This window comes from Papaver somniferum, unplaced genomic scaffold (genome assembly GCF_003573695.1).
Source record: "Papaver somniferum cultivar HN1 unplaced genomic scaffold, ASM357369v1 unplaced-scaffold_25, whole genome shotgun sequence".
In the NCBI taxonomy this organism is placed as follows: Eukaryota; Viridiplantae; Streptophyta; class Magnoliopsida; order Ranunculales; family Papaveraceae; genus Papaver; species Papaver somniferum.
In genome coordinates, this window is record NW_020635485.1 from 1211653 (window position 1) to 1236788 (window position 25136).

The 25136-nt window shown below is 38.6% G+C and overlaps 3 protein-coding genes across 4 annotated transcripts; 1 reads left to right on the top strand and 2 right to left on the bottom strand.

Annotated features, from left to right (window-relative positions):
- Positions 1-62: 62 nt before the first annotated feature.
- On the bottom strand, positions 63-4046 carry LOC113341150 (syntaxin-81-like). Its single transcript, XM_026586140.1, has 9 exons — positions 3986-4046; positions 3760-3850; positions 2148-2227; positions 1964-2047; positions 1759-1863; positions 1333-1482; positions 997-1239; positions 770-901; positions 63-378 (listed from the first exon to the last, which is right to left on the bottom strand). The coding sequence occupies exons 3-9, from the start codon at positions 2223-2225 to the stop codon at positions 220-222; spliced, it is 951 nt and encodes a 316-aa protein (XP_026441925.1). The 5' UTR covers positions 2226-2227; positions 3760-3850; positions 3986-4046; the 3' UTR covers positions 63-219.
- Positions 4047-4176: 130 nt separating this feature from the next.
- Positions 4177-7033, top strand: LOC113341154 (immediate early response 3-interacting protein 1-like). Of its 2 annotated transcripts, none has more exons than XM_026586142.1 (2): positions 4177-4238; positions 6502-7033. In XM_026586142.1, exon 2 carries the CDS (start codon positions 6506-6508, stop codon positions 6737-6739), a length of 234 nt encoding a protein of 77 aa, XP_026441927.1. In that variant the 5' UTR covers positions 4177-4238; positions 6502-6505; the 3' UTR covers positions 6740-7033. The 2 variants fall into 2 exon arrangements, with proteins under 2 accessions (XP_026441927.1, XP_026441928.1); XM_026586143.1 differs by having other exon boundaries at positions 6505-7033.
- Positions 7034-7312: 279 nt separating this feature from the next.
- Positions 7313-10519, bottom strand: LOC113341153 (probable proline transporter 2). Its single transcript, XM_026586141.1, has 7 exons — positions 10139-10519; positions 9736-9960; positions 9539-9633; positions 9138-9327; positions 8661-8785; positions 8096-8311; positions 7313-7975 (listed from the first exon to the last, which is right to left on the bottom strand). The coding sequence occupies exons 1-7, from the start codon at positions 10227-10229 to the stop codon at positions 7595-7597; spliced, it is 1323 nt and encodes a 440-aa protein (XP_026441926.1). The 5' UTR covers positions 10230-10519; the 3' UTR covers positions 7313-7594.
- Between the last annotated feature and the right edge of the window lie 14617 nt (positions 10520-25136).

Here is a 25136-nt window from a genome sequence, read left to right on the forward strand (position 1 = left end):
GTGACGTCTGAATCACAAAATGTCAGTAACAAATAACATATTCCTAGCAGAACAGTACTGTGGAAAGTTGATTAACTTAATTTTCATTGAATCTACTCTTTTTCACTTCTGGTTTCATTTTTGGCATTGCCCTCTATAAGTAAAACCAAGTAAACAGAGATAAGGAGAACAAAAAAAAAAAGTGAAGAAACTAGAAGGCGGATTACAAACTGAAGAGATCTATTTGTCTCGTTGCCCGTCGTACCAATCAAGGAAAAGTACAGAGAATGTTAGAACAACTATAAAAAACACAATAAAGGTTCTGCTGCTGCTGTTGCGGTCAATGGCTTGTGTGAGCTCCTTGTTACCCATTTCTACATTGTTTGTAGCTTCAATTGCCTGTGATCGGAAACCAAAAGGTAAGAATATCCTATCAGAAGTCAAAGCTCCAAAACAATTGGTCAACTTATAAAGAATAACTACATAAAAACAGCCAAATTCATATGACACTTGGATTTGGTGGAAATACAAGGACTAGGTAAATGCAAATTATGCAATCAGATGTATGAGTTAATGTAATTTACTAATTTGTTATGGTTGCGAAGTAATAAAATCGGCTACTCTATTACTAAATTAACCTTAATACTTGGACATGATTGATGATGCAACTAAAACGTAAATAGACAAAAGTCAATAGAGTAATTTTGCTAAATGCACAAAATAGGCAGAGGAAAATTTGAGCTCAAGATAAAAGAACGGGCTGAACTGATAAAAGCAAGAAGACACCAACCTGCTCATACAAAAACTCAATCTGCTGAGCCTGTTGGAGAACATGTGTGGACATGAGGTGATTTAGGGCAGACATTTCGACCATCTTCGTTTCAGTTTCTTGCACAGCATCCAGAAGATTAGACAACTCCACCTAAAATGGAGAAGCAAAACAGATCAGTATACTTTTATACATTTCAGAAAGCAAAAAAGGTTTCTGAAGTCATTAAAAGGTGAAATCATAATCACCTGAAGAGCCTGTGTTTCATCATCCAAGAGCTGTTGCTGGACCCTAAGAGGTTCTGGTGGAAACTCGTCTGGCTCCCTGACCTCTGCACGTACAGATCTAGATGCATCCGTTGAGTGTGAAATGGACACTTTTTGCGGTTTTTTTCTCGGCATGGCTCTATTAACAGCTTCTTGAAATCGTATGGCTCTTAACTGGTCAAACTGAGCAGTTACCACATGCAGCCTCTCACTGAGGATCAAAACCTGTAGTTCGTCAAAACAGCAGACACGAGAATGTAAAGAGTGGAAATGATCAAAAGGATGGGTAAAAGCAAGAAGCATAAAATGTCTGCATACCACACCGTGTCTGTGAGCCACAATGTCAGCTTGGGAATTATCAGCCATAACGCCAAGCCATGGCCTTGAAGTCCCGTTTTTATCTTCATCTTTTATCCTTCTTTGCAGAATATCTATCTGCTCCTTGCACGCTTTTATAAAAACCCCAACCTGCACAAACGTGGGTAGTTAGAAGATAAAAAGCAAGACAGGTTGAAAATATGTTGACAAAGATGTTACTAGCCAGAATAAAGAAATCTGAACTTGTTTATCTCTGAATCTCTGATATTCGGATGATAAAGACAAAATCAAGCATAGGACAAGTCAATCCGTGGTTATGTGACACTGTGACTAATGAACATCCAATTTCCCCAAACCAGATGAAAACAAAAAATAGTGACATCTTTTTTATCTTCTCCTGAATGCGCTAACTGACTAACAACTTACTTCATGCTCGATGCTGTCCCTTTCCTGTTCAGTTGTCCGGTGCCGCTCCACATAATCCTTCCGATGCTTCACAATAAACTTATCCAAGGTTTCGATACTTTCAAGCTAAGAAATGGTAAGAGCAATAAGAAACACGCAGAAACACTATTAGCAACAAGAAAAGATGACAAGAATCTCCGAGTATATAGTTCTACTATTAGCATACCGTTTTCAACGTGGCTTTAGTGAAGGGAGACTTCTGTCTTGGCTTGCGGATAATAAAAGAAGCTAGTATTGAAGCTATTTTTGACTGTCAAAAACGACAACAGAATCATAAAATTAGAATTGCAACTATAACATCAAGATTAATACCCAAAAAATAAAATCACAGTTCAAAAGTTTCCTCATACCTCATCATATTCTAGGGAAAGAGCTACAGAGCGAACAGTGTCCTTCAAATCCTCGGTTCTATCCCTCACTCCTGCCATCCCTGCATCATCCATCACAAGCATTTTCAGAACAAGAACCCTAGCTTAGTAAAATAAAAAAATCTAACTTTCAACAAGGAAGAATAAGTCACTCAAGTGTAGTAGAACAGATGTGATCTTGTCACTAACAACGAAACACAAACACGGAAACTTGGATATCTCATCATGTTTATCTTTGCAACAGATACGCAAGAGTACACAACATTACTTGTACAGATGAAATAGATAACATAATACTTCTAAATAGTAAAAACCACCTAAAACTAAACTTCGATGATGCTTTTTTTATCCCCATACTCATCTAGGGCGCAGCTAAAAACAATTTTCCGAGCAGTCACATGAAAATTGATTTAAGACGAATCAAAAGAAGGTCGGCATTACAATGAGGGATATACAAATATATTTATATAGTTAGATGATTTTTAACTATATAGGTAGGATGACTTTCATTTCAGCAATTTTGGTTTTTTATCCAGCTGTATGATCTCTGGCTCCCAGAATGAATTACCAGTAAAACTGTTACTTGAAAACTCATGTAGCACACAATCCAAAATATATACGCCAATTCCGCCAGCAAAAGTAAATGTAATCAGGAAGCTCTCTTTGTTGCTTCCTAATTAATTATGTGTTCTGCTATGAAATTTATAAACCTCGCAATCCATCTTTCCTAAGCAGATGAGTTATATACAGCTGGTTCGAAAATGTCAGTAGACGATCTCGTTCTTTGACCAAGTGAAACTTGGTCCTTTGACATGAACAGCTTCATTCAGTGACTGGTTAAAGAGGTAAGACTCGACCAGTAAGTGAGCTTGGAACTGGTTTGACATTTTTATGTATGCAAAAAGTGTAGTGTAAAACGCCTTATACTTTAAACTTAGACACAAATACTACAGTCTAAATAAGACTGAGATGTAGTGTTTTAGACATTTTACACTCAAAAATTCAATAATTAAACCAGGATGCGCAAACAATGTTACATGCACAATGCTACATGGCATTGAAACCAGACCAATAATATTTGGGCACTCATAAACACAAGGGGTACAACTTTCCTACATTGGCATGACATGGTCACAGGTTAGTTGCCCAAAATTAAAAAAAAAACATATATGCATTAACTTGATTATAACAGCAACATGTTGCAAGTTTACCGAATACAATACTCTCAGGCTTATAGGGTAGGAAAGATGTGATCTTGTCTAAATGGTAAAAAACCACCTACAAACTAAACTTCGACGATGCTTCTTTTTATCCCTATACTCATCTAGGAGCTTTGTGCTTTCTATTTCAAGGCAAAGGATAGCTAAGGTCAGATGTGATCATGCAGGTGCATTGATTGCGGCTAAAGAGGGAATTTGATCAAGGCAAGGGATAACAAATAAGACGAGGCTCTAACTCAATTAGAAGCTGTTGAAGTGTGTCACCAAAAGAATTTGAACACTCAATGTCCCCTTGGAAGATAATGACAAGGAGTGTAATTATGTCTTGTTTTTTTTTTTTACACAAAGGAAGACAAAAAGAGAACCATAATTACCTCAATTGAGATTGTCAGTACAAGCAAGAATTAGGGCAGAACCACCACCATCCAAAGGAATAAGATGCAACTCCAAACTCCGAATTCCTCCCTGATTAAAGCAAGATCACGAATATTTACTTCTATGAATCGAGAAAAATTGAATAACGATATACTGAAATCGGTAAATCATGATCATATAAAAAATTACTGACGAAAATTGAAAACGGAAGAGTTTCAAGCTCACCTAGAACTGGTGAACCTAAGATTCAGAAAAAACTGTGTAAATTAGGAGATCAGAATTTTTCTTTTTCTTTCCACTTCGCTTACTGTTTAATTAAGTTTACATTTACAATTATACCCCTTAAGTAAAACCATTATTACAATAAATGCCCTTACACGCTGAATTTATAGTTTAATGAATTTTCTTCCTGTGCCTTCTCCCCGAATTCTCTTAAACGCCACTCTGCTCTATCTTCTTCTCTCCGTCTCGCTTACAGGTACCATTCTTCTCTCCCTCTAGCTTTCTTCCTTCTTTAGTTCATTGAGTGGACACTGAAGTTTTTTTGTGCTCGTTAATTTGTTTATTTTTTAATCTTCTTAGTTATCTCATTTAGTTAGGTTTTAGAAATTGACCTGAATCATTTGTTGAACTCCTCAATGATTAATCATGTTTATTTTGGTCGTCTTACTTAAAAAATTTAAGCCAAAACATAGATCTGGTTGTTGACTTTATAAATCATGGTTTGCTCTTCCTGAAATTGATTTGGAATGTTATGGGTTTTTAGAGAAACTTGAAGACGGACATAATTATTGAATTTTAGGTTTCGAAATAGTCAAATGTTTTAGGAATGAGAAACAGTATTTATCGTCAACTGTGGAATTATGTAGGAGAGAATTTCAGATGAAAAAAAAATCCAGTAGGATCTGGAGATCTGTTTTCTGTACCATATTGCATGTAGATCTTTGAAAGGTTCACTAAAATACACACAAATTGAACATGTTTTTATACAAGTAAGTGGAGTTCGGGTTTGGTCTAGAAAAACAAGTAGAGTTTTTGTTCTGGGGTTTTGAAAATACAATTGAGTAGGAGGTGTTGGATTTATGAAGCTTTTATGAAGTTAAACTGCAAACAAACTCGGGAAGAAACTTATTGAATTTTCAGTTTCGAAGTAGTTAAAGTTTTAGGGATGACATCTGATAAGAATCAGTCCATTGTATATAATGTGCATTATTAGGTTAACAGACTGAGCAATCATCGTAACTGTCCTGTCAAGTATAGATATACGAAGGAGATAAGTATCAAATAATCAATATATCAAATAAATTTCTGAAGAAAATGATAAGTAGTTTTCTGGAGACTGGTACCACAACCACACTCTTCTCTTGATCAACCTTCTTCTTCCCAACTTCAAAGGTAATGTACATACTACCTATGTAACATACAACCTTGCTTGGCCTGTAACCCTTTTTATGAAAGGTATAGAAAAAGAAAAGAGAAAACAAAAGAAATTGGAAAGAGGAATGATGGAGATCAAAATGCAGATGCAGAAATTGTGATGTTTCTCATAGTTGATCCTTCCCAGAAGTGCTGCTGTTTGTTTCTGGATCCCATCAGGGTCTACTTTTTCTTTTGAGGGATCATTATTGTGTACTTAATACGTCATTCCTCATCTTCCTTTTTGTAGTTCACATAACAAAATCCCTTTTGTCTTTTGAAGATTATATTGTAGGATACCTTGATGAAATCAATAGATTTATTATTAGAAACAAAATTTCTCACTGTTGGATGGTAATGTAGTATCTGCTTTTCTTATTTTTTGATTTCCCATTTCAGACTTGTGTATGTTTTTCAATTGCTATGTTTGTTTGAATAGCTTAGTTTCCAGATTTTCTGTATATATTTTGTGCTGCAAGTTGATACTAGGAAAATTCAAGTTGCATCTTTTACGCATAGTGAGCCATAAAATTTTGAATTCTGCAAGCACAGTCTCTATCCAAATTGTCCTTCGTCAGTTTTTGGCTAAGCACTGGTGAAAATGCAGTGTTGCAGACAAAAAAGAGAGATGAAAGTTGTGTAGAATCTCGTATACAGTAACATCAACATTTCTTATTATCATGTGCAACATTGCCAAAATGCTTTAATATGAAGCTGATTTTAGTCTTTTACAGCCATATCTCTACACTATGTCGTAAAATATCAAATGGTTCAAAAACAAGTGGAAGTTTCAGTAGAAATTACACACAAATAGAATATGTTACTATACAAATAGGTGGAATTCAGGTTTGCTGCAGCAGATTACTGCATGTACATCTTTAATGTGTAGAATATGTAGCTATACAGAAAGGTAGAGTTGAGGTTTGTTGTAAAGATTCTAACTCTGAGATGTTATAAATGCCAAATAGATTTACACTAGTTGGGGTTTGGGTTCATCAAATGGGCATGAAGTAAAACTGAAAAGATGCACACTGTTTTATGTATGTTGTATTTCTATATTTTGGACTCTGGAGTATGGATCCGCATGTTTGCTAGTCACATGTTTATGTCAAATTTTCGTATGGCACCAATTCTCCTTAAGTTATCCTATCAGTTTGTTGTTTATATATGCTTTGGTCAATCCCGTTGCACAGAAAAGCACAAAACTCTCTTGATGTATGTCTGAATATTTTCGTTGTCAATTATCAGGTTTTCTTTGTTGGTGATTCTGATTCTATATAATTGGGTTGCCTCATGATTATACTGAACTACTAATTTTGTTGCAGAAGTATGGGTTTGTGGACTCTATTGGAAGGCTTTTTGCTTCTTGCAAACGCATTAGCAATATTGAATGAAGATCGTTTCCTTGCTCCTAGAGGATGGAGCTTCGCAGAAGTCTCTGGTGGCAGGACAAAGTCGTTGAAGGGGCAACTTATAGGGCTCATTTATGCGACTCAGTATCTGAGATTACCACTTATAGTTCTCAACGCGATCACTATAGTTGTAAAGCTTGTATCTGGGTGATATAGGTCGGAGGAAGACATGTATGAAATACAATGTGGTCTGGTGAATGGGTTTGTCAACACTTGTTACTAACATTTTCTTAGGAACTGGATTTGGTGTGTTTAGTTGATCAGAGTTCAAAAAGTAGATCAGCAGAGAAGTGTAATTTCTCTAATTATCTTTTTCCCGTAAATTGGCAACCGCATATGTTATGACTGAGTTTGGATACAAAATATATTCATATTTTTTAACTACATTAGGACATTACTCTGCCAAGTTTTTCTGTTGAAATCGAATGAATGGGGAAATTATTCCAATGGTCAGCTTTTCTTTGCTCTTGAAACAACTGTTTATGTTTTCCATATCTCTATATTGTGTAAACTGTTAAGGGGCATCTATAGTCAGAATGTGGTTTTGATGACATTGATTTGCACCCAAGACTAATTTGTACCCAAGGGTGGCTGTACTTGACATGGATATCTTGTGATGTAACAGGGGAGAATAAAGCACTACCTCTAATCAAGTATAAGAATGATAAAAATATACTAGAAATTAAGAGCAACTAAGATCTTTAAAATCACACTGCGGAACAGATGAAAAATAAAACCTAGGACTTAAATGCCAGAAGAACTCGCCTGTAGTAGTAACTGGGATCAACACTGTTGGAACACACTATAATTATTCTACAAAGTTAAATATACAAGATCTTTAAGAGTGCAGCAGGATAGAGGTCCTTTTCAGGCTCGAATATTAGACCTTCCACATTTCATATGGAAGAATGACTCAAAAAAGAAGAAAAATAACCCGAGTAACATTACTCCGCTGAAGCATAAACAGCCGGAATATCTGAATTAGATTTAGTACTTCGTCTGGTCTTTAGAGATCCGCAAAAATGTTGTAAGTTTTGGAGTCAGCTAGGATTAGCCTCACGGCTGAAACCCCTGCAGCAACAGACATTACACTAAAAAATGTGATATTGAGCCAATGCCAGGATTTTTGGGGCATTGAAAGCTTATGCTTCTTCGCCATTAGGTACATATGATTTGCGAGGATAAATGTGAGTGGAAATGTGCTGAAGGCCCCTGTTAAACTCATGAAATCTCCGAGGAAAGGTAGAAGAGCTGACACTAAGGTGTTTACCGTTAGGTAACCCCCTCGTACGAGAACTCTGAATGAGATATGGCTTGGAGAAAATGCACCTCCTTTAGTTGGACCAAACTTCGTATCCAAGTATTCGTACATTGGACTCGCAAAAATCTAGAATATCCAAAAGAAAGAAAAACATTGTTAGTGCAGTAAGAAAGGTGAAGGTGATCTGAAAAGAAAAGGCATCCCCTCCCATAGATGGAACAAAAAAATCAGGATGAAGATGAGTACATGTAATGCGATGACTGACTGCAAAAAGGCTGAAATGTTGGCAACTGCTTTCACCCATACTGGACCTGAGACATTGTTAAGAAGGTATGCTGATGTTTCGTTTCCGTAAGCCCAGTATCCCATTAAAGTAATGGCGTACATAGGTACAAGTCCAATTGTGAACTGAAAGACAAGAGCTTTCACCATGTTGCCAACCACCGGCTGTTTCACTGTTGCCTGGAAATAAAGAAGAAAAAGGTGAGAAGTTTACTAACACTTGCATCAACTTTGAATAAATATATAAGTCAAGTTACAAGGTTGAAAATTTGGAATATATATCAGTACTAAAGAGGCAATACTCCATTTGTAAATTCTGGTTGATTTGCTAAAAATAGTGACGAGGGGTAGGCTTTGTTAGGAAGATAACCGCAAAATTATCCTCATTTTTAGGCATTCACCTTGTAAGGTACAACCATAAAACAATTAGGTTATAGTGGTCACACAAAAACTGTGACGCTTAACAGTCTAGGGTGTATATATAATGGTTAATATTTTAGATGAGTTTGCATTCATTTGCTTGACCAACCTGTATCTCTGGAAGCATTCCTGTATTGAATGAGAAAAAGAGATTTGCAAATCCACCGATACAGGAAAAAATCTTGGTTGCTGTTGTACCCGTAATGTTGTAGTCTCTAGGTGCAGCCTTCTTGCCTACAAGAATAGAGAACTTGTTTTAGAATAAGAAAATCTATCCAAGAAAATTTAAGAGTTGCAATACAGTAGATCAAGATACTACTTGATCAAAGCTCGCCGAAGAGTAGATTATAAGAGCAAAAAAGATAGGAATTGCAGTCCTTACAAAACCAAATAGGGAAGAGAAAATATAAAAGGGCAAAGGAATAAGAACTAAGAATTGATTGTTGCTTTTTTCAAGTAGGACTAATAACTGTTCTTTTTTTAAGGAATAAGAACAGAAAACAGCTGTGTTCGTCTTTATGTTATGTTTCGGCTAATGAGTAGGTTTTCTTGTACAAATATGTGAGATGATTTCAGAAGTACCTACCGTCGTTAAGCGCCAACATAAATGCTATGACGATGTATATGATACTGAAGAAATTTGAAAATCCTAGCCAAATCTTCAGAGCTGATAAATGTGGTACACCAAAGGCGAACAAAGCGCAAACAAACCCAGCTATAACAATGAAGTAAGGGAGCTTCATTAAATGATCATCCCTGAAAAGAACGTACATAGCCTGTGGAAATGAGAAAGAGCATCAAAGACGAACAGTGGACATAACATTACACCATCCTGTGTAAAAAAAGAGTTGCAAAAGCAAAGTCCTACTGATGGAGAGAGACTTTAATATCTTCAGTGTTAGTCTACGGAACCACGCACTTTGAAAACAAAACACAAAAATAACTAGCTACAAATTGCATCTTTCACACTCAGGTCAGCGGCCTTACCTTGAGAGCTTGACCAGCTAAAATGATATAACCTGTGTTAATCATGAATAGATTTATGTACTGCAATGCCCATGTAAGAGCATAGGCATTCTTTCCTGCAATTTAGAAGTAATACCGAGTTATAGCATAAAACTACTAGTAATCATCTCTTGCAGCTGAACAGAAATTTAAAAGAAATGTCGGTTACTCGAATATACCGTAGATATGGCCAGCAAGATCTCTGTATCTGATATGTCTCTTTCCACCAAGCTCATGAATTTTGGCAAGAAGAACATTGGCGTACAAGGATAAAGCCGCTGCAAAAACCAAACCAACTGAACCTCCTACCCAACCTAAAGGAACCATAACCGTGCCGGAATATCCCAGTACATACGCACTGTTTATACCGGTGGTAAGTATAAACGCAATTTGTAGCCATGAATCTATACATACAAAACAACAACATAAAAAACTTTTTATCAAAAAAACCAAACAAAAATCAAAAAAAAATAAACAAATCACAAATACGTAATCATCGAATTAAACTACTAATCAACAAAACAACATAAAAAATCCTTATTATGTTTCCATTTTCACATCAAAATCAATATAGGAAATTACCTTGACTAATTTGATGAGCAGTTTCTGGCACTTTGACATCCGAGCTTTCAACATCTCTTGATTTTCTCATACCAGAATCAAACTCCGCCATTGCAATTTTCTCTGCCTCCTTTTTTTTTTTTTTTTCTTCCTCAATTGAAATTCAATAGAGGTCTAAAAAAAGGGAACACTAATACAAAAAAACTTCAAAAGATTACCTTATATGATTCCTCTTCAAACAAGGATTGCCTTGAAGAAACAAAAATCCTGGTGGAATCCTGATACGTAAAGAGATTTTTCGTTCGTTCTTTCTTTCTTTCTCAGGAGACGCAACCTGGGATTTGAGGAAATGCCAGAGAAGAATTGGCGCGTCTTGAGTTGCGTGAAACTCTAAATATGGAAAGATTAACAATGTGTATATATATCGACCATTAATGGGCACGTGTCATAGGTGTCACTGGTATAATATTGAAGGTTATTATTGGACGTCACACTCCCATAGAGGAGCTTTACTTGGATTCTTAATATCAAAAAAAAATAGTTATGAGTTATCCTAACACATATACAAAATATCTAAATCATCCTTTAAATAAAAGTGATTTTACGTCTAGATTTAGATTAATTCGAACCGTAGAATTTTATTTGGAAAGATTAACGATGTGTAATAGACCGGTGGTTAGAGAAATAAAAGGGAATCAGATGGGATTATTATCATTGAGATATCCTTGTCGTTATTATTGTTTAGTCAACTGATATTTTCTTCTCACCATATTTCGCCTTTCTTATCGACAGGGAGAGAGATAAGGAAGGCGGGCTCATCTTTTTTGACTTCAACACACCGTTGAAATTGCATGGCGTGTTTTTTCCGCAGCAATTTAAAATACGGCGGTATGTGTGTATGATTGGGAGGAGAACCTTTCAGTGGGTGGGTGGGTGGTGCTCCTTTGTTCCCATCTCTGCTAGTCTTTTAAATCCAATCAGTAATCACCTCAAAAAGGGGTGGTTGCGGGGCTCTTAATAACTCTGATAATGTTATATAACATTGAGAGGATGTTTGAGGATGCGTAATCACATGAGATTAATGCCCCCAGTCTAGCAAGAACCTTGACCCCTACTTGCTCAGATAGTGACGGTGTCCCTCCCGCTATTTATTTTTATGATGTGGTCCATTCTGTCTAGTATGAAACTTTGTCTACTTTGGGCCTCAACCATGACTTATTCCCCTAGCTTTCTTCTTTGTGGCATAAACTCTCGAATAATCCCAAGGTTGGGACATTTATTTTCCAAAAATTCTGCATGAGCGGCCGAAGCGGACTATTTAAAACCATGAAAATAAACCATTCACCAAAAATAAACTATTTTTCATGTCTCGACTATTTTTTTGTTCAAATAGCGGTGTGTGCAGAGTGGTTGTTTGTTTTCAGTGAGCACTATATTTTTGTACAAAAGAAGATTTTAGAAACATGCTATCCATTGTCATCTTTATTAGGAGCTTCTCCTATAATCATGTGTTCAGTTTCACATGTGGCGTTATGGCAGAGCCGGTCCTGTGCCTATAAGGGCCCTATGAGGGAAATATTATAGGGCCTTTTATAAAGTCGAAAGTATCTTCTTGATAATTTTCCAACAACGATAAGAAAAAAATGTCTAATAACTGTAAAATTATGGGCAATGGTGCATTCGATAAGACGTTAACTTAATCCAACAACTCTTTTTGTTAACGTAGCCTAAAAGAACGCATCCTAGGGGAAGTCGAAACATAGGTATGGATGTAGATATAATTATAATCCAGGGGCTACGTAATAACCGAAGCCATATGCTAGCCTAATGGATGAATCTACGTAAGCGTCAAACTTGGTCGGGGGTTCGAGTTTTTGGAAACGCAAAATAAGGTCTTTTTTGTCAAGTACAGGACTGGGCTTGAAGGAAAGAAATTGTACATCAAAGGGAAAAAAGGCCCTTGACAGAGCTGTGCCCTGTGCGTTTGCACGTCCTCAGGCCCGGCTTTCCCTTATGGGAAGGCATCCTCCATCATACATGACCATCAATTTTCCTAAAATTATGGAACTTTTTCTTCTCCGACCCACTTTTTTTTTTCATTTTTGTTGAGTGTCCTCTTTATTCCCGTAATTTTCAAATTACCTAAAATATTAATCCCATCCTTTTTATTTCTTTTTATCATTCGTTCTTATTTATTGTTTGTGATTTTTTTTCTTTCTTTCGATGCAGTCATATCACTGTTGACATTATAATATGATGATGATGCAGTTGTTAGGAAGCAAATATCAGGTTTTGAAGTTGTAGAAGATGGGCTTATGATTTCTCATTTGCAATTTGCAGATGATACATTGCTCTTTGTGGATGCTAATGAGGAAGAAGTGAGAAGATTGCTGCTTATTCTTAATTCTTTTGAACTTTTAACAGGAATGAAATTGAATTTGGAAAAGAGTACAATGATAAGTGTAGGTGCATATGATTTTGTTGATTCTTTGGCTTTGGAGTTGGGCTGTAAGGTGGAGAAACTTCCTTTTAAGTATTTGGGGTTGCCTATTGGGGCTACTGCAAGGTGTTCTTCAGTTTGGGATGAAGTAATTAAAAGAATGGAGGTGAAATTAGCTTATTGGAAGAAGAAATTTCTTTCTAAATCTGGGAGGTTAGTACTTATTAGAAGCTGTCTTGCAAGTTTACCAGTGTATTTTCTGTCTTTAATTCCTATGCCTGTGTATGTGGAGAAGAAGCTTAATAAGTTGATGAGAAGATTTTTATGGGATTCTACAGATGATAAAAGGAAAATGAGTTGGGTTTCATGGGTGAAGATTTGTAAGCCAAAACACTTAGGTGGTTTAGGTGTCAAGAATTTGAGGTGTACTAGTAAAGCTCTTAAGGCTAAATGGGTTTGGAGATATGCAACAGAGAGGAAGGCTTTATGGAGGAAGGTGGTTCAACAAAAGCTAAAAGATGGTGAAGATGTTTGTCTGCCAACTGATGATAATGCTGCTCGGTGGAGAAGTAATTGGAAGGGAATTTTGAAGTCGACTGATTTTTTGGAGGATCATGTGAGCTTTAAGTTGAATAATGGGAAGTCTATCAGATTCTGGTTAGATAACTGGACTTCATCAGGTACTTTTAAATCAAAATATCCTGCAATTTATAAAGCTTGTAGTGTGAAGAATGCTTCTATTCATGACATGATATAGAATGGGAGGTTGAGGTGTCAGGTTAGGAGGAGGTTATATCATTTTGAGCAGCTAGAATGGGATTTGCTATGTAATGAGCTACGACCTGTGCATGGTTTGAATGGAGAGGATGATTCTGTGGATATTATGGATGGATTTACAGTGAAGAAGTGTTATGATATATTGGTGCAGGATGATGATGTATGTGATTTTAATAAGTTTCTTTGGAAGAATGGTATTCCTCCTAAGGTGAGTTTTCTGATTTGGGCAGTTTTTCATAATTCTTTACTTTTACAATGCTTAATCACAGGGGAATGCATTTTGAAGATGTCAGTTGTTCATTGTGTAAGAGGGAGGAGGAAACTTCAGATCATATTTTTCTCAGGTGTTCTTTTGCTTCTCAAGTGTGGTCTCATTTCATTAAGGCTTTCAAGGTAGCTTGGGTGTTTCCTGACACAGTGAAGAAGAACTTTGAATGTTGGAGGTTGAACAACTTGAAAGGGAGGTGTAAAGAGGTATGGTGGAAGATTATTTATGCAGTGCATTGGCACTTGTAGAAAGCAAGGAATAATCGAGCATTTGGTGGGAGAGCTATGGATGCAGATGAGGTTATCATGCTTATAAAGCAAACTATTGTATTGTGGTTTTTTGATAGGGATGTTTTTAAGGATATTACTGTTAATCGGGTCCTTTTTCATTGGGATACAGTTTTGTATTTGTGATGTTGTTGAATTGTTCCTTGGCCTTTCCTTGTAAATATTTTTCTTTTTAATATAATATTCCCAATTCAAAAAAAAATATGATGAGTGTCACAGAGAATTCTATGATTCAAACACCAATACCATCGTGCAACACCAGTACAAGAAGGTGAGTAAAACAAACTAACTCGAAGCCGCATCAAACGTAATCATATCAAATCACTTATGCGATGATTTCATCTATTTCTATTGTACAAAAAAAATTGACCAAATACCTCGACTAGTTTGTTTCTCTAATACCCTTTGCTAAACCTTAAAAACAAATTTGATTTGATCATCAATGATGATCATAACATAAATGTTAACATGCTTGTACTATTACATTAATCAATAAAAGTTTCATGTTGGATGATAAGAATATCAAAAAATACAATATAGGCAGATGATGCATTGATCTTATGCGATTGAGTTGATGGCTCTGTGTAAAAATATAGGTTTTGGTCACAAAAAAAATTGATGTGCAATATAGATTTGTAATCAAAAATCATTTTTAAATAAATTAGGATATAATGTAATTTGGTATGTGTTTGAAAATATTTCCCAACCATGATTAGGATATAATGTAATTTAACTACTTCGTAAGGGTACTTTGGTGAATTTCTTAGACGGTCAAGCTAATCATGGGTCAGTCAACGACCCTAATGCATCAACTGCATCTTTTAGGACCCAGACCCTAATTAGGGCCAAATCATACGACCCTTTTACAAAATATCTCTTTCCTAATTGATCGATACAAAGCACAACCTATGGTAACCGAGTCTACGATCTCATCGAGAAACTACATGGAAATTACTCGATCAAACCTCAAAGATAAGGGGGGGGGGATTCCGATTAATGTTGTCGGATTGGACAGAGGCCGATGGAATCTTAATTTTAGATGGTTGGATTCATCGTTCTTATGGAGTTTCCGACTTATAGTAGTCCAATCCCGGCCAGGTTTCGCTCTCACGGCCAATTTGTCTCTCGAAGTTGACGAAATTATGGTCTGTTTAAGGTTTCGGGGAATATTTCGATGAGGTTTTCTGTTTGCCTTCATGAAGTCTTATTGTTTCATTTTATGGTCTTATTTCGCCCTTTAATAAGGTTTTGGAGAATACTTTGATGGAATCTTAATAGTCCATACAATTCTTTCACTCTAAAAGAAACACATACTAATATGTAGAGAAAAATACTTGGTGTTGATGGTGGTTTTTAGCTTAGGGTTAAAATCGTAAAACCACACATCTGACATGCCGTCACTACGACCACTAGCGCATTTATTGAGTCAATCATCATGCCTACGTAAGAATTACCAGGGTACCTTTTTTTATACATGTGTCATGTTCCAAGGCAGAACCCTTAGCATTGACCGACATCATCTATACCAAACCCTAATTCTCATGCTACCGTGCCAATGGCAAACCATGCCAGCCACGTCTCCGCGCCAAGGCATGCCAACCATGTCAGCCGTACAACCGTGTCAATGACAAACCATGCCAGCCACGTCTCCGCGCCAAGGCATACCAACCATGCCAGCCGCACCACCGTGCCATGGCAAGCCATGCCAGCCACATCTTCGCGCCAAGGCATGCCAACCATGCCAGCCGTACCACCGTGCCAATGGCAAACTATGCCAGCCACCTTGCCGCGCCATACCATGTTGGCCTTCCCTATGTGGCTACTAAAACGAAGTCGTGCGACAATCAACGACCATCCTTCCATCTTAGATGCAAATTTTAGCCGTCCAAGGTCGCCAACCAACGCATGGTAACCTTTGTCCTAACGCCAAAACCCTAATTTTGGCCACGCCAAACCGCGCCAAGGCATGCCGGCCATGCCACATGTGCCAATGGCATGCCAGCCACCTTGCCACGTCATACCATGTAGGCCTTCCCTAGGCGGCTACTAAAACGAAGGCGTGCGATAATCAACGGCCACCCTTCCATCTTAGATGCAAATCTTAGCCGTTCAAGGTCGCCAACCAACGCATGGTAACCTTTGGCCCAACGCCAAAATCCTAATTTTGGCCACGCCAAACCGCGCCAAGGCATGTCGGCCATGCCACATGTGCCAATGGCATGCCAGCCACCTTACCGCGCCATACCATGCCGGCCTTCCCTATGCGGCTACCAAAACGAAGGCGTGCGACAATCAACGACCATCCTTCCATCTTAGATACAAATCTTAGCCGTCCAAGGTCGCCAACCAATACATGGTAACCTTTGGACCAACGCCAAAACCCTAATTTTGGCAACGCCAAACCTCGCCAAGGCATGCCGGCTATGCCACATGTGCCAATGGCATGCCAGCCACCTTGTCGCGCCATACCATGCCGACCTTCCCTATGTGGCTACGAAAACGAAGTCGTGCGACAATCAACGGCCCCCCTTCCATCTTAGATGCAAATCTTAGTCGTCCAAGGTCGCCAACCAACGCATGGTAACCTTTGGCCCAACGCCAAAACCCTAATTTTGGCCACGCCAAACCGCGTCAAGGCATGCCGGCCATGCCACATGTGCCAATGGCATGCCAGCCACCTTGCCGCGCCATACCATGCCAGCCTTCCCTATGCTGCTACCAAAACGAAGACGTGCGACAATCAACAACCACTCTTTCATCTAAGATGCAAATATTAGCCGTCCAAGGTCGCCAACCAACGCATGGTAACCTTTGGACCAAGCCAAAACCCTAATTTTGGCAACGCCAAACCGCGCCAAGGCATGCCGGCCATGCCGCATGTGCCAATGGCATGCCAGCCACCTTGCCGCGCCATACCATGCCGGCCTTCCCTATGCGGCTACCAAAACGAAGGCGTGCGACTATCAACGACACCCTTTCATCTTAGATGCAAATCTTAGCCGTCCAAGGTCGCCAACCAATGCATGGTAACCTTTGTCCCAACGCCAAAACCCTTATTTTGGCCACGCCAAACCGCGCCAAGGCATGCCGGCCATGCCGCATGTGCCAATGGCATGCCAGCCACCTTGCCACGCCATACCATGCCGTCCTTCCCTATGCGGCTACTAATACGAAGGCGTGCGACAATCAATGGCCACCCTTCCATCTTAGATGCAAATCTTAGCCGTCCAAGGTCGCCAACCAACGCATGGTAACCTTTGGCCCAACGCCAAAATCCTAATTTTGGCCACGCCAAACCGCGCCAAGGCATGTCGGCCATGCCACATGTGCCAATGGCATGCCAGCCACCTTGTCGCGCCATACCATGTCGTCCTTCCCTATGCGGCTACCAAAACGAAGGCGTGCGACAATCAACGACCATCCTTCCATCTTAGATGCAAATCTTAGCCGTCCAAGGTCGCCAACCAACGCATGGTAACCTTTGGCCCAACGCCAAAACCCTAATTTTGGCAACGCCAAACCGCGCCAAGGCATGCCGGCCATGCCGCATGTGCCAATGGCATGCCAACCACCTTTCCGCGCCATACCATGCCGGCCTTCCCTATGCAGCTACCAAAACGAAGGCGTGCGACAATCAACGACCACTCTTCCATCTTAGATGCAAATCTTAGCCGTCCAAGGTCACCAACCAACGCATGGTAACCTTTGGCCCAACGCAAAAACCCTAATTTTGGCCACGCAAAACCGCGTGATAGACGCATTTATGTGTCTATTTTCATCTCTTTTGTGTATTTTTTTAGTACTCGTTTTCGTCCTTATTATGGTGTTTTGTGTGTTTGTAGGTATTTTTTTGGAAATAAATAATTTTGGAAAAATCGGCTCAAAAAATTATGAGGAGCATCCCCGAAGGACATTTGTTATTCGGACTCTCTTCTTTGGATAAGGGGCACCCACTTGATAAGGGGTGACCACTTGTTATTCACACCCCTGAACTGGATAGGTGGAGGTCATCTTCTTTGTTTGAATTTGGTTTTGGCGGGAATACTTAATGCAGACGCTGTTGATTTTGGGTCGGATTGTTGGAGGGATTTCAGCGAGATTCAATCGCTAGAAACGGTTGGGCTGGGCCTGAATACACTAGACAGGGTATGTGAAAGCGATTTGATCGAGTAACTTGGGCCATAAATCCGAGTTTGGAAGTAAACAGGGGACCGAGATATTTTAGAAGATTATGTTAATTACGGAAGCTGTGTGAAGATTGGGAGAAGATATTTGGGAAGATATTCTCTCATGATATTATACGAACAATTTAAGACAATCCAGAGACGCGTAGAAGAGTTAAACAGGGAAGAAAATCCCATATCCTGCATGAAATACAAAGAAAATATTTCCGACGTTAATGGAGATTTGTGGGAGTTATTGTGAAGATTTGAAGGCATTAAACAGTATATAAAGGCTCTTTGGGTCGACTAGCGAAATTTTTTGAGAGAGAATGGGGATAGGTTTAGAGCACTACAGAGCAAGAAAATTGAAGTTGCAGAGATTCTGGTTCTGCTGCTACTGCTGCTCGAGGAGGAAGAAGAAGAAGAAGAATAACCGACTACCAAAGGTAGTCGTTTACCAACAAAGACAACGACCGTCGTCCGTGGGTCATAGTTTTCCAACGACAACAACACTTCATCTCTATCGTTGATTCTGGTCGCCTTCTGTGGGTCGCAGAATCCTGTTTTATATCATTTTCTTGTCTTTCTCTTTATTGTAAAACACTTTTGAGCATCAATGAAAAATATTTTGAGAGGTTTTCCAACATGATGAGCGGCTAAAGTACCTGGTGATTGAGGCAATGGAGAATCTATTCACTCATGTTTGATTGGTAATATTTTTATTTATAATTTCGTTAATTATTTATTTTATTTAATTCACTTGGATAAAAATATAAAAAAAGGATAAAATGGTTTTCTTAATTATTTGTGAATCAGTTTGATGTTTTATGCTTAGAATATATTCTTTGATAAATCATGCTTAAGGATTACAACTTAATATTTGGACACCTTTTAAATTAAAAAGTGATTTAATAAGAAAAGGAGCTTAATAATAATTTCTGAAATATTTTTTATAACCAATCAACTTGAAGTAATAGTGAATCCTGAGCCTTAATCTTTCTAAAATCTTGACATTACTATTAATTTCCTTCATTTATTTATTTGTTTAAATCATTAAAAAAAAGAGTTACCTTCACAAGTTCGAAAAGAACCTAGTTCTTACCACTATTCACAACAACTTTTGAAAATACACCAAATTTTTGGCGCCGCCGACGCGGACCTGTGCTTAGGTAGAATTTTTTTTTTTTTTTTTTAGGTTTATTATTTTTTTTAGAATTGTTTGTTCCTTTTTACGTTTCTTTTTGTCTTTATTTTGCAGGTTCAAAGTGAAAACTAAGGACTTGGAGAGGAAAAAGCTTAAAGCGAAAAGCGAAAAGGGAAGAAAAGAGGACAATTTTAGGATTTAATTTTTAATTCTTTTAGAGTGTGTGAGGAAAACTGTAATTTTATTTTATTTTTTCTTTTTGAACTTTAAATTGGACTGGACATTTGGACTTTAATTTTTAAACCCTACGAAAGGGTACCCTTAAATACAAACTGTGTGCAGGGAAGGACGGTGATTACAATATCACCTCGGCCCCTCGGGTTCGCACACGGCATAGGAGTCGTGGCCCGAGTCGAAAACAATGGTTCATCCCCCGTCTGGTACGGGAGGTAAGTCCAATCGAAACACTCGCGAATCCCCTACAAGCGAGTTACTGTACTCCTTAAGGTGCTAATTGTTTGAGGACGAACCGGTCTGTCTTTATTTTCCTAGTAAAGGGAAAGGCCTGGCCTAAACAAGATAAGGGTTCGAATTTCATCACCGCTCCCTTCTTGCCCGCTTTAGGAGAACAAAACCTAACGCGAACCCAAGCTTTAAAACCTGATTAGAAAGAGACCTATAGGGTATCGAGCTTGTTAGGAAAATTTTTCGAAGGATATTGGTTATTCTTTTAGCATACTTCGAAGTTCATGACGGTTTCTGTGAGTTGAATGCGTGACTGCGCCGCCTTGTACTGCGGTGAGGCCTTGGGTATCAAAGCTCCACTAAGATTCCCTCGCCTCGATTCAACTTACTTTGACTCGGATTGACTCCAGAGGGGTTTGCTTAAATTGTAACGAATTCCCTTTCGAGACATAGAAGCTAGTCTAGAAACAATCTAAGTGAGCCATCATGCTTGTTGTTTGATAGAAATCTCTAGGTTTTCTGTGGTAAAGTCGAGTCAGCCTGCTGTGTGATTGCTAGAACCTTCCTGTTAGGATTTTTATTTCTTTTGGTTTTTTAGTGTATGCCCAATTTTGTTAATAGGGCTTGGAAAAGAGATACTCTAGGTCGATTGATTAGCGAAAGACCTAGTAGTTCTTCTGATATAAGCAGGGAGATCGAAGATTGTTCTTTTGAGAGCCCTGTTTTTGGAAACTTCAGTTTTAAGAATCTGTTTCTTCGTGAGGAAAGTACCCCTAGTACTTCTGTTGTGCCAGCGATGGCAACTTTGAGAGATTACATGTTCCCAACTAGGACCAACCGAGCTTCGTGCATTAAATTGCCAGCCACTACGGCTAATTTCGAGATAAAACCTAGTATTCTCCAGATGATCCCTATATTCTTAGGAAAAGATGATGAGAACCCTTATTTCCATATTAGGGACTTTGAGGAAATTTATGGGACAATTAGAATAAGAGACCTTACTGATGAAGTCTTGAAACTTAAGATGTTTCCCTTTTCCTTGAGAGATAAAGCCAAGACCTGGATGAACAACCTACCATCTGAATCCATAGAAACATGGCAGGAACTTATCGCTGCCTTCTATATGAAGTCCTACCCTAAGCATAAAACTGCAACTGTTAGGCAGAACATTAGTACTAGTATGCAACAAGAGGGAGAGTCTCTTTATAGATTTTTAGAGAGATTCAATGATCTTCTATCCCAGTGTCCTCACCATGGTTTGATAAGATGAAACTTGTAGAGATTATTTATAATGGTTTGGACTATTCGACCAAAGCTACGGTCGAATCTATGTGCGCTGGTGAGTTCACTAGTAAAAATGTTGATGATGCTTTTACCTTCTTAGGAGCTATCGCTGAAAAATCCCAACAGTGGGAGTCTTGTGTTGAACCCCCTAAAAGACTCTTGGTCAATAGAAGTAGCACCAATGTGGTAGATACAAGTTTTGGTTCAGATGCTAAGTTTGCTGCTTTATCTATAAGGCTATAACCTTTGGAATTGAATCAGCCTAAAAATAGGTCCCTTGTTGAACCTAATAGAGCCGCCCAAGTCTCTAGTTGTGGAATAGAGCCCGATAACTCATTCTGGGAAGGTCGGGTTAGTGAAGAGCAATCTCATGCTGTCTATAACAATGCTAGGTTTGAAACCGTCAGGTTTGACCCCTACTCAGAGACCTACAACCCTGGTTGGAGAAACCATCCTAATTTCTCTTGGTCTAAGGGCCAGAATCAAGGCCAGTCTAGTAATTCTCAGCCTCCCCCAGGTTTTGGTTATACTAAGAACTCTTCAGGTCAGACCCAGAACCCATCTGAGAATAGAATAACTAGCTTAGAGGAAACCCTTAGTATATTAAGGAAGAGCCAGGAGATGCTATCACAAAGCCAGGAAATGTTAGTAAAAAGCCAGGGTAATTTTCAAGAGGAAACCAAACAGAATTTTAAGAATAGTGCCCAGTCTTTTGCTAAATTAGAACTTCAAGTCGGCCAAATAGCTAAGTATATTAATGAGAGAGGAAGGAAGGTTCCCTAGTCATACTGATCCTAACCCTAGAGGAGAGAAATCGTACGTCATGTTAACTCTGTTACGACCCTTAGGAGTGGAAGGAAAGTTGATAATAAGGTCGACATACCTGAAAGTGAACATGCTGTAGTTCACCCTTATGAGCCAGAAAATGAGGAGACTGATAGAGTCTAAAGAGACCAATGAGGGTCCTGATGAGCCCGCTTTGTTCCCAGAGCCCCGTTCCCCCAGCTGCTAGTTCCGACTAAGAGGGAGTCCAACTTTAATGATATATTGGAGGTTTTTAAGCAGGTTAATATCAACCTTCCATTATTAGATGCAATTAGGCAGATTCCCTCTTATGCCAAGTTCCTTAAGGACTTGTGTACGCGAAAGCGTAAGCTCAGTGTCCAGAAGAAAGCCTTCATAGCTAGTCATGTGAGTTCTATTATTCAGAATACCACTACTCCTAAGTATAAAGACCCAGGGTCCCCTACCATTGCTTGTACAATAGGTAAGTACCGTGTTGAGAAAGCGTTGCTTGACTTAGGAGCCAGTGTGAACTTACTGCCATACCATGTGTACCTTAAGCTAGACTTGGTGAGATGAAACCTACCAGATAACACTTCAGTTAGCTGATAGGTCCGTTAAAGTTCCTCGTGGTGTGATCGAGGATGTTCTCATAGAGGTTGACAAGTTTATTTTTCCAGTGGATTTTATTATCCTAGATACCCAACCTGTCCCTGACCCAGAGAACCAGATACCGTGATTTTAGGTCGCCCGTTTTTAGCCACGTCTAATGCGATCATAAACTTTCGAAATGGTATTATGAAAATATCTTTTGGTAATATGACTATTGAGTTGAATATTTTTAATGTCAATAAGCTACATTCTGAGCTAGATGACACGTGCATTGAAGAGGTCAACATGATAGGAACCTTAGTTCCGAAGTCTGTACCACACACCGAATCGGAAGATCCATTAGAGAGTTGTCTATCCCGTTTTAGCATGAATTTCGACGATGATAGCAACATTGAACAAGTAAATGCTCTGTTGGATTCTATTCCTATGTTAGATACCGATAGATGTAAATCTAGTTTTGAACCATTACTAGCTACCGAATCTACCTTAAGCCCTTATTTCGAAGAGCCTAAAGATCCTCCTAAGTTGGACCCCAATTATGCATTTGTAGGCCCATCTGAGATTTTTCCTATAACTTCCGATTTGGATAGTGATCATGAGATTAGGCCAGTAACTGTGCTTCAACACAATAAGGAAACTCTAGGGATGACCATAGAGGATATGAAACATATAAGTCCTATAGCTAGTATACCTCAAAAGAATTTAGAGGATGAACCACCTGATTATAATTCAGAGAAAGCAATTGACCTTTTTCAGGAACCGGATGGTCTAGAAATTAGGAATATTGTGACTAGTTTATGTAGAGACACCCAAAACTCTAAGTTTGGGGGTAGTGAACTAGAAGAAGCTCTAGAGTATTTTAAATACTCTCCGGATCCGGAAATTCAAGCCATAGTTAAACGTCTTACGGAGAATAGTGATTACCCTAAATTTAGGGGTAGAGATTGTCAATTATCCCCAGTGGAAGTCCCTAACTTGGGACTCAAGCCTAGTGCATCTGAGATATCGCTTGAGTCTATTCAGACTCCACAACCCGATCCGCCTGATACTGTTCAGGAGGAAATTCATATATTAGAAACCCGTTTTTCGGATGAATCTATTTTTCAAGGCACTCTTATGAAGCCCAACTGGAGGCTCTGGATAGATCCGGTTGTCTTGCAAGAAACCTTAGATGAGGATGTGCTCCTTCTGTTCATTTTTCTGAACCAGTGCAGTTGTCTCATATTGGTGTTAGCTCTATTTGGTATTATGGACCCACAACTTTTTCGGCTATTGGTATATGACTTTGGAAGGTGAAGATCCTTTTTGAGGTAATTGATGTTTGGCTGAAGACTTTAAACTTAGCACTTCTTGGGAGGTAACCCAATCTAATGCAACATGGTAATATCTTTCCTTAACTCTTTTTCTTCAAGTGGTAACAGTTTCTCCTTGTTGATGCTTTTAATTTTATCTTTAGAACATCGAGGACAATGTTAAATTTAAGTTTGGGGGTGGGGAAGAAAATATTTGTTAGTTTTAAGTTGCAATAAATAAACTCCAGAGCCTAGAAATTTACGCCTATTAAGGATAGCACTAACCAATCTAAGTGGATGGAAACATTTTTGTTTTAGGAGTTGAGGAGCCAATCTGACTAGATGGAAACATCTATAGAGTCTATTCATAAAAGCACAGAGCTCAGGTGTTAGAAATAACATGATAGTTTCGCCATATCTCGTCGAGTCCTTTTCACTTTCTATTTTCAGTTTTCTTTTATTTCAAGTGATTTGGTGGGGCACACGATTCAAGTTGTTACCTTTGCTAGGGTGAAATAGAGTGACTGAGTTACCTTTTCAAAAAAAAAAAAAAAGACCAGACCAGACCAGTAGACCAATCGGAATAAATACTAACACTTGGATAGCAATATGTGTGTGTTCTCCCTGTCTCCGTCGCCTAAACAAGCGTGGAATGCAGGATCCACGGGAATTACCGTGTAACCTGCTGACAAGAAACATGCGCTTGGGTCCACAAGGTCCAATCATGTTGTTAGTTCTTAAATAAATGTGTGTTTAATAAAGTCGACCATTGGTACCTTTGTATATGCCAGTTATGTTGACCTAGAGTTAGGATTATTGACCATTGGTTCCCTTATATATGCCAGTGTGTTAATATTAGTCAGACCGGTATCTCAGTCAGTTAGGTTAGGTTCACCTTGGCAGAGGCCTTCAGACAGATATGGGAAACACCGTTCACTTTTCAACCATCTACATTTTTTTATTTTTCCATCTTCTTAATCTTTTCATGTGATTAGTCTGACTCCGAGTATGATGTCCATCGTGAAACTATCTTAGTAGAGATCTGTCACTTATATGAATTTTAGTATGCTTGAGTGAAATTCGTGTACAGTAATTGGAATTTCGCATCAGGGTACTTCCTCCTATAATTAATAAGTATGCCAACCAAGGAGGTTCTTTAGTGCTTTCCAAAATTTTGCGTAGATAGTTAGGGTCTGGAGTAAAGGTTTTGTGGGTACACCTCTGGTAAACCCTCCGGAGACAACATTCCGCCACTAGGGCCACCTAGGGGTTCAAATGATTTTCCTTTCTAGAATAAATTTGCTCGAGGACTAGCAAATAATAAGTTTGGGGGTATTTGATAGAAGCATTTATGTGTCTATTTTCATCTCTTTTGTGTATTTTGTTAGTACTCGTTTTCGTCCTTATTATGGTGTTTTGTGTGTTTGTAGGTATTTTTTTGGAAATAAATAATTTTGGAAAAATCGGCTCAAAAAATTATGCGGAGCATCCCCGAAGGACATTT

What these genes read in the sequence shown, in the direction of transcription:
- LOC113341150 (XM_026586140.1), bottom strand. Translation starts at nt 2,225, where the DNA reads ATGGCAGGAGTGAGGGATAGAACCGAGGATTTGAAGGACACTGTTCGC. An exon ending in GGGACAGCATCGAGCATGAA is followed by an intron (nt 1,483 to 1,758) that starts GTAAGTTGTTAG and finishes ACGTTTGTGCAG; the next exon opens with GTTGGGGTTTTTATAAAAGC. An exon ending in TGGCTCACAGACACGGTGTG is followed by an intron (nt 1,240 to 1,332) that starts GTATGCAGACAT and finishes GACGAACTACAG; the next exon opens with GTTTTGATCCTCAGTGAGAG.
- LOC113341154 (XM_026586142.1), top strand. Translation starts at nt 6,506, where the DNA reads ATGGGTTTGTGGACTCTATTGGAAGGCTTTTTGCTTCTTGCAAACGCA.
- LOC113341153 (XM_026586141.1), bottom strand. Translation starts at nt 10,229, where the DNA reads ATGGCGGAGTTTGATTCTGGTATGAGAAAATCAAGAGATGTTGAAAGC. An exon ending in TCTTGCTGGCCATATCTACG is followed by an intron (nt 9,634 to 9,735) that starts GTATATTCGAGT and finishes TCTAAATTGCAG; the next exon opens with GAAAGAATGCCTATGCTCTT. An exon ending in TAGCTGGTCAAGCTCTCAAG is followed by an intron (nt 9,328 to 9,538) that starts GTAAGGCCGCTG and finishes TCATTTCCACAG; the next exon opens with GCTATGTACGTTCTTTTCAG.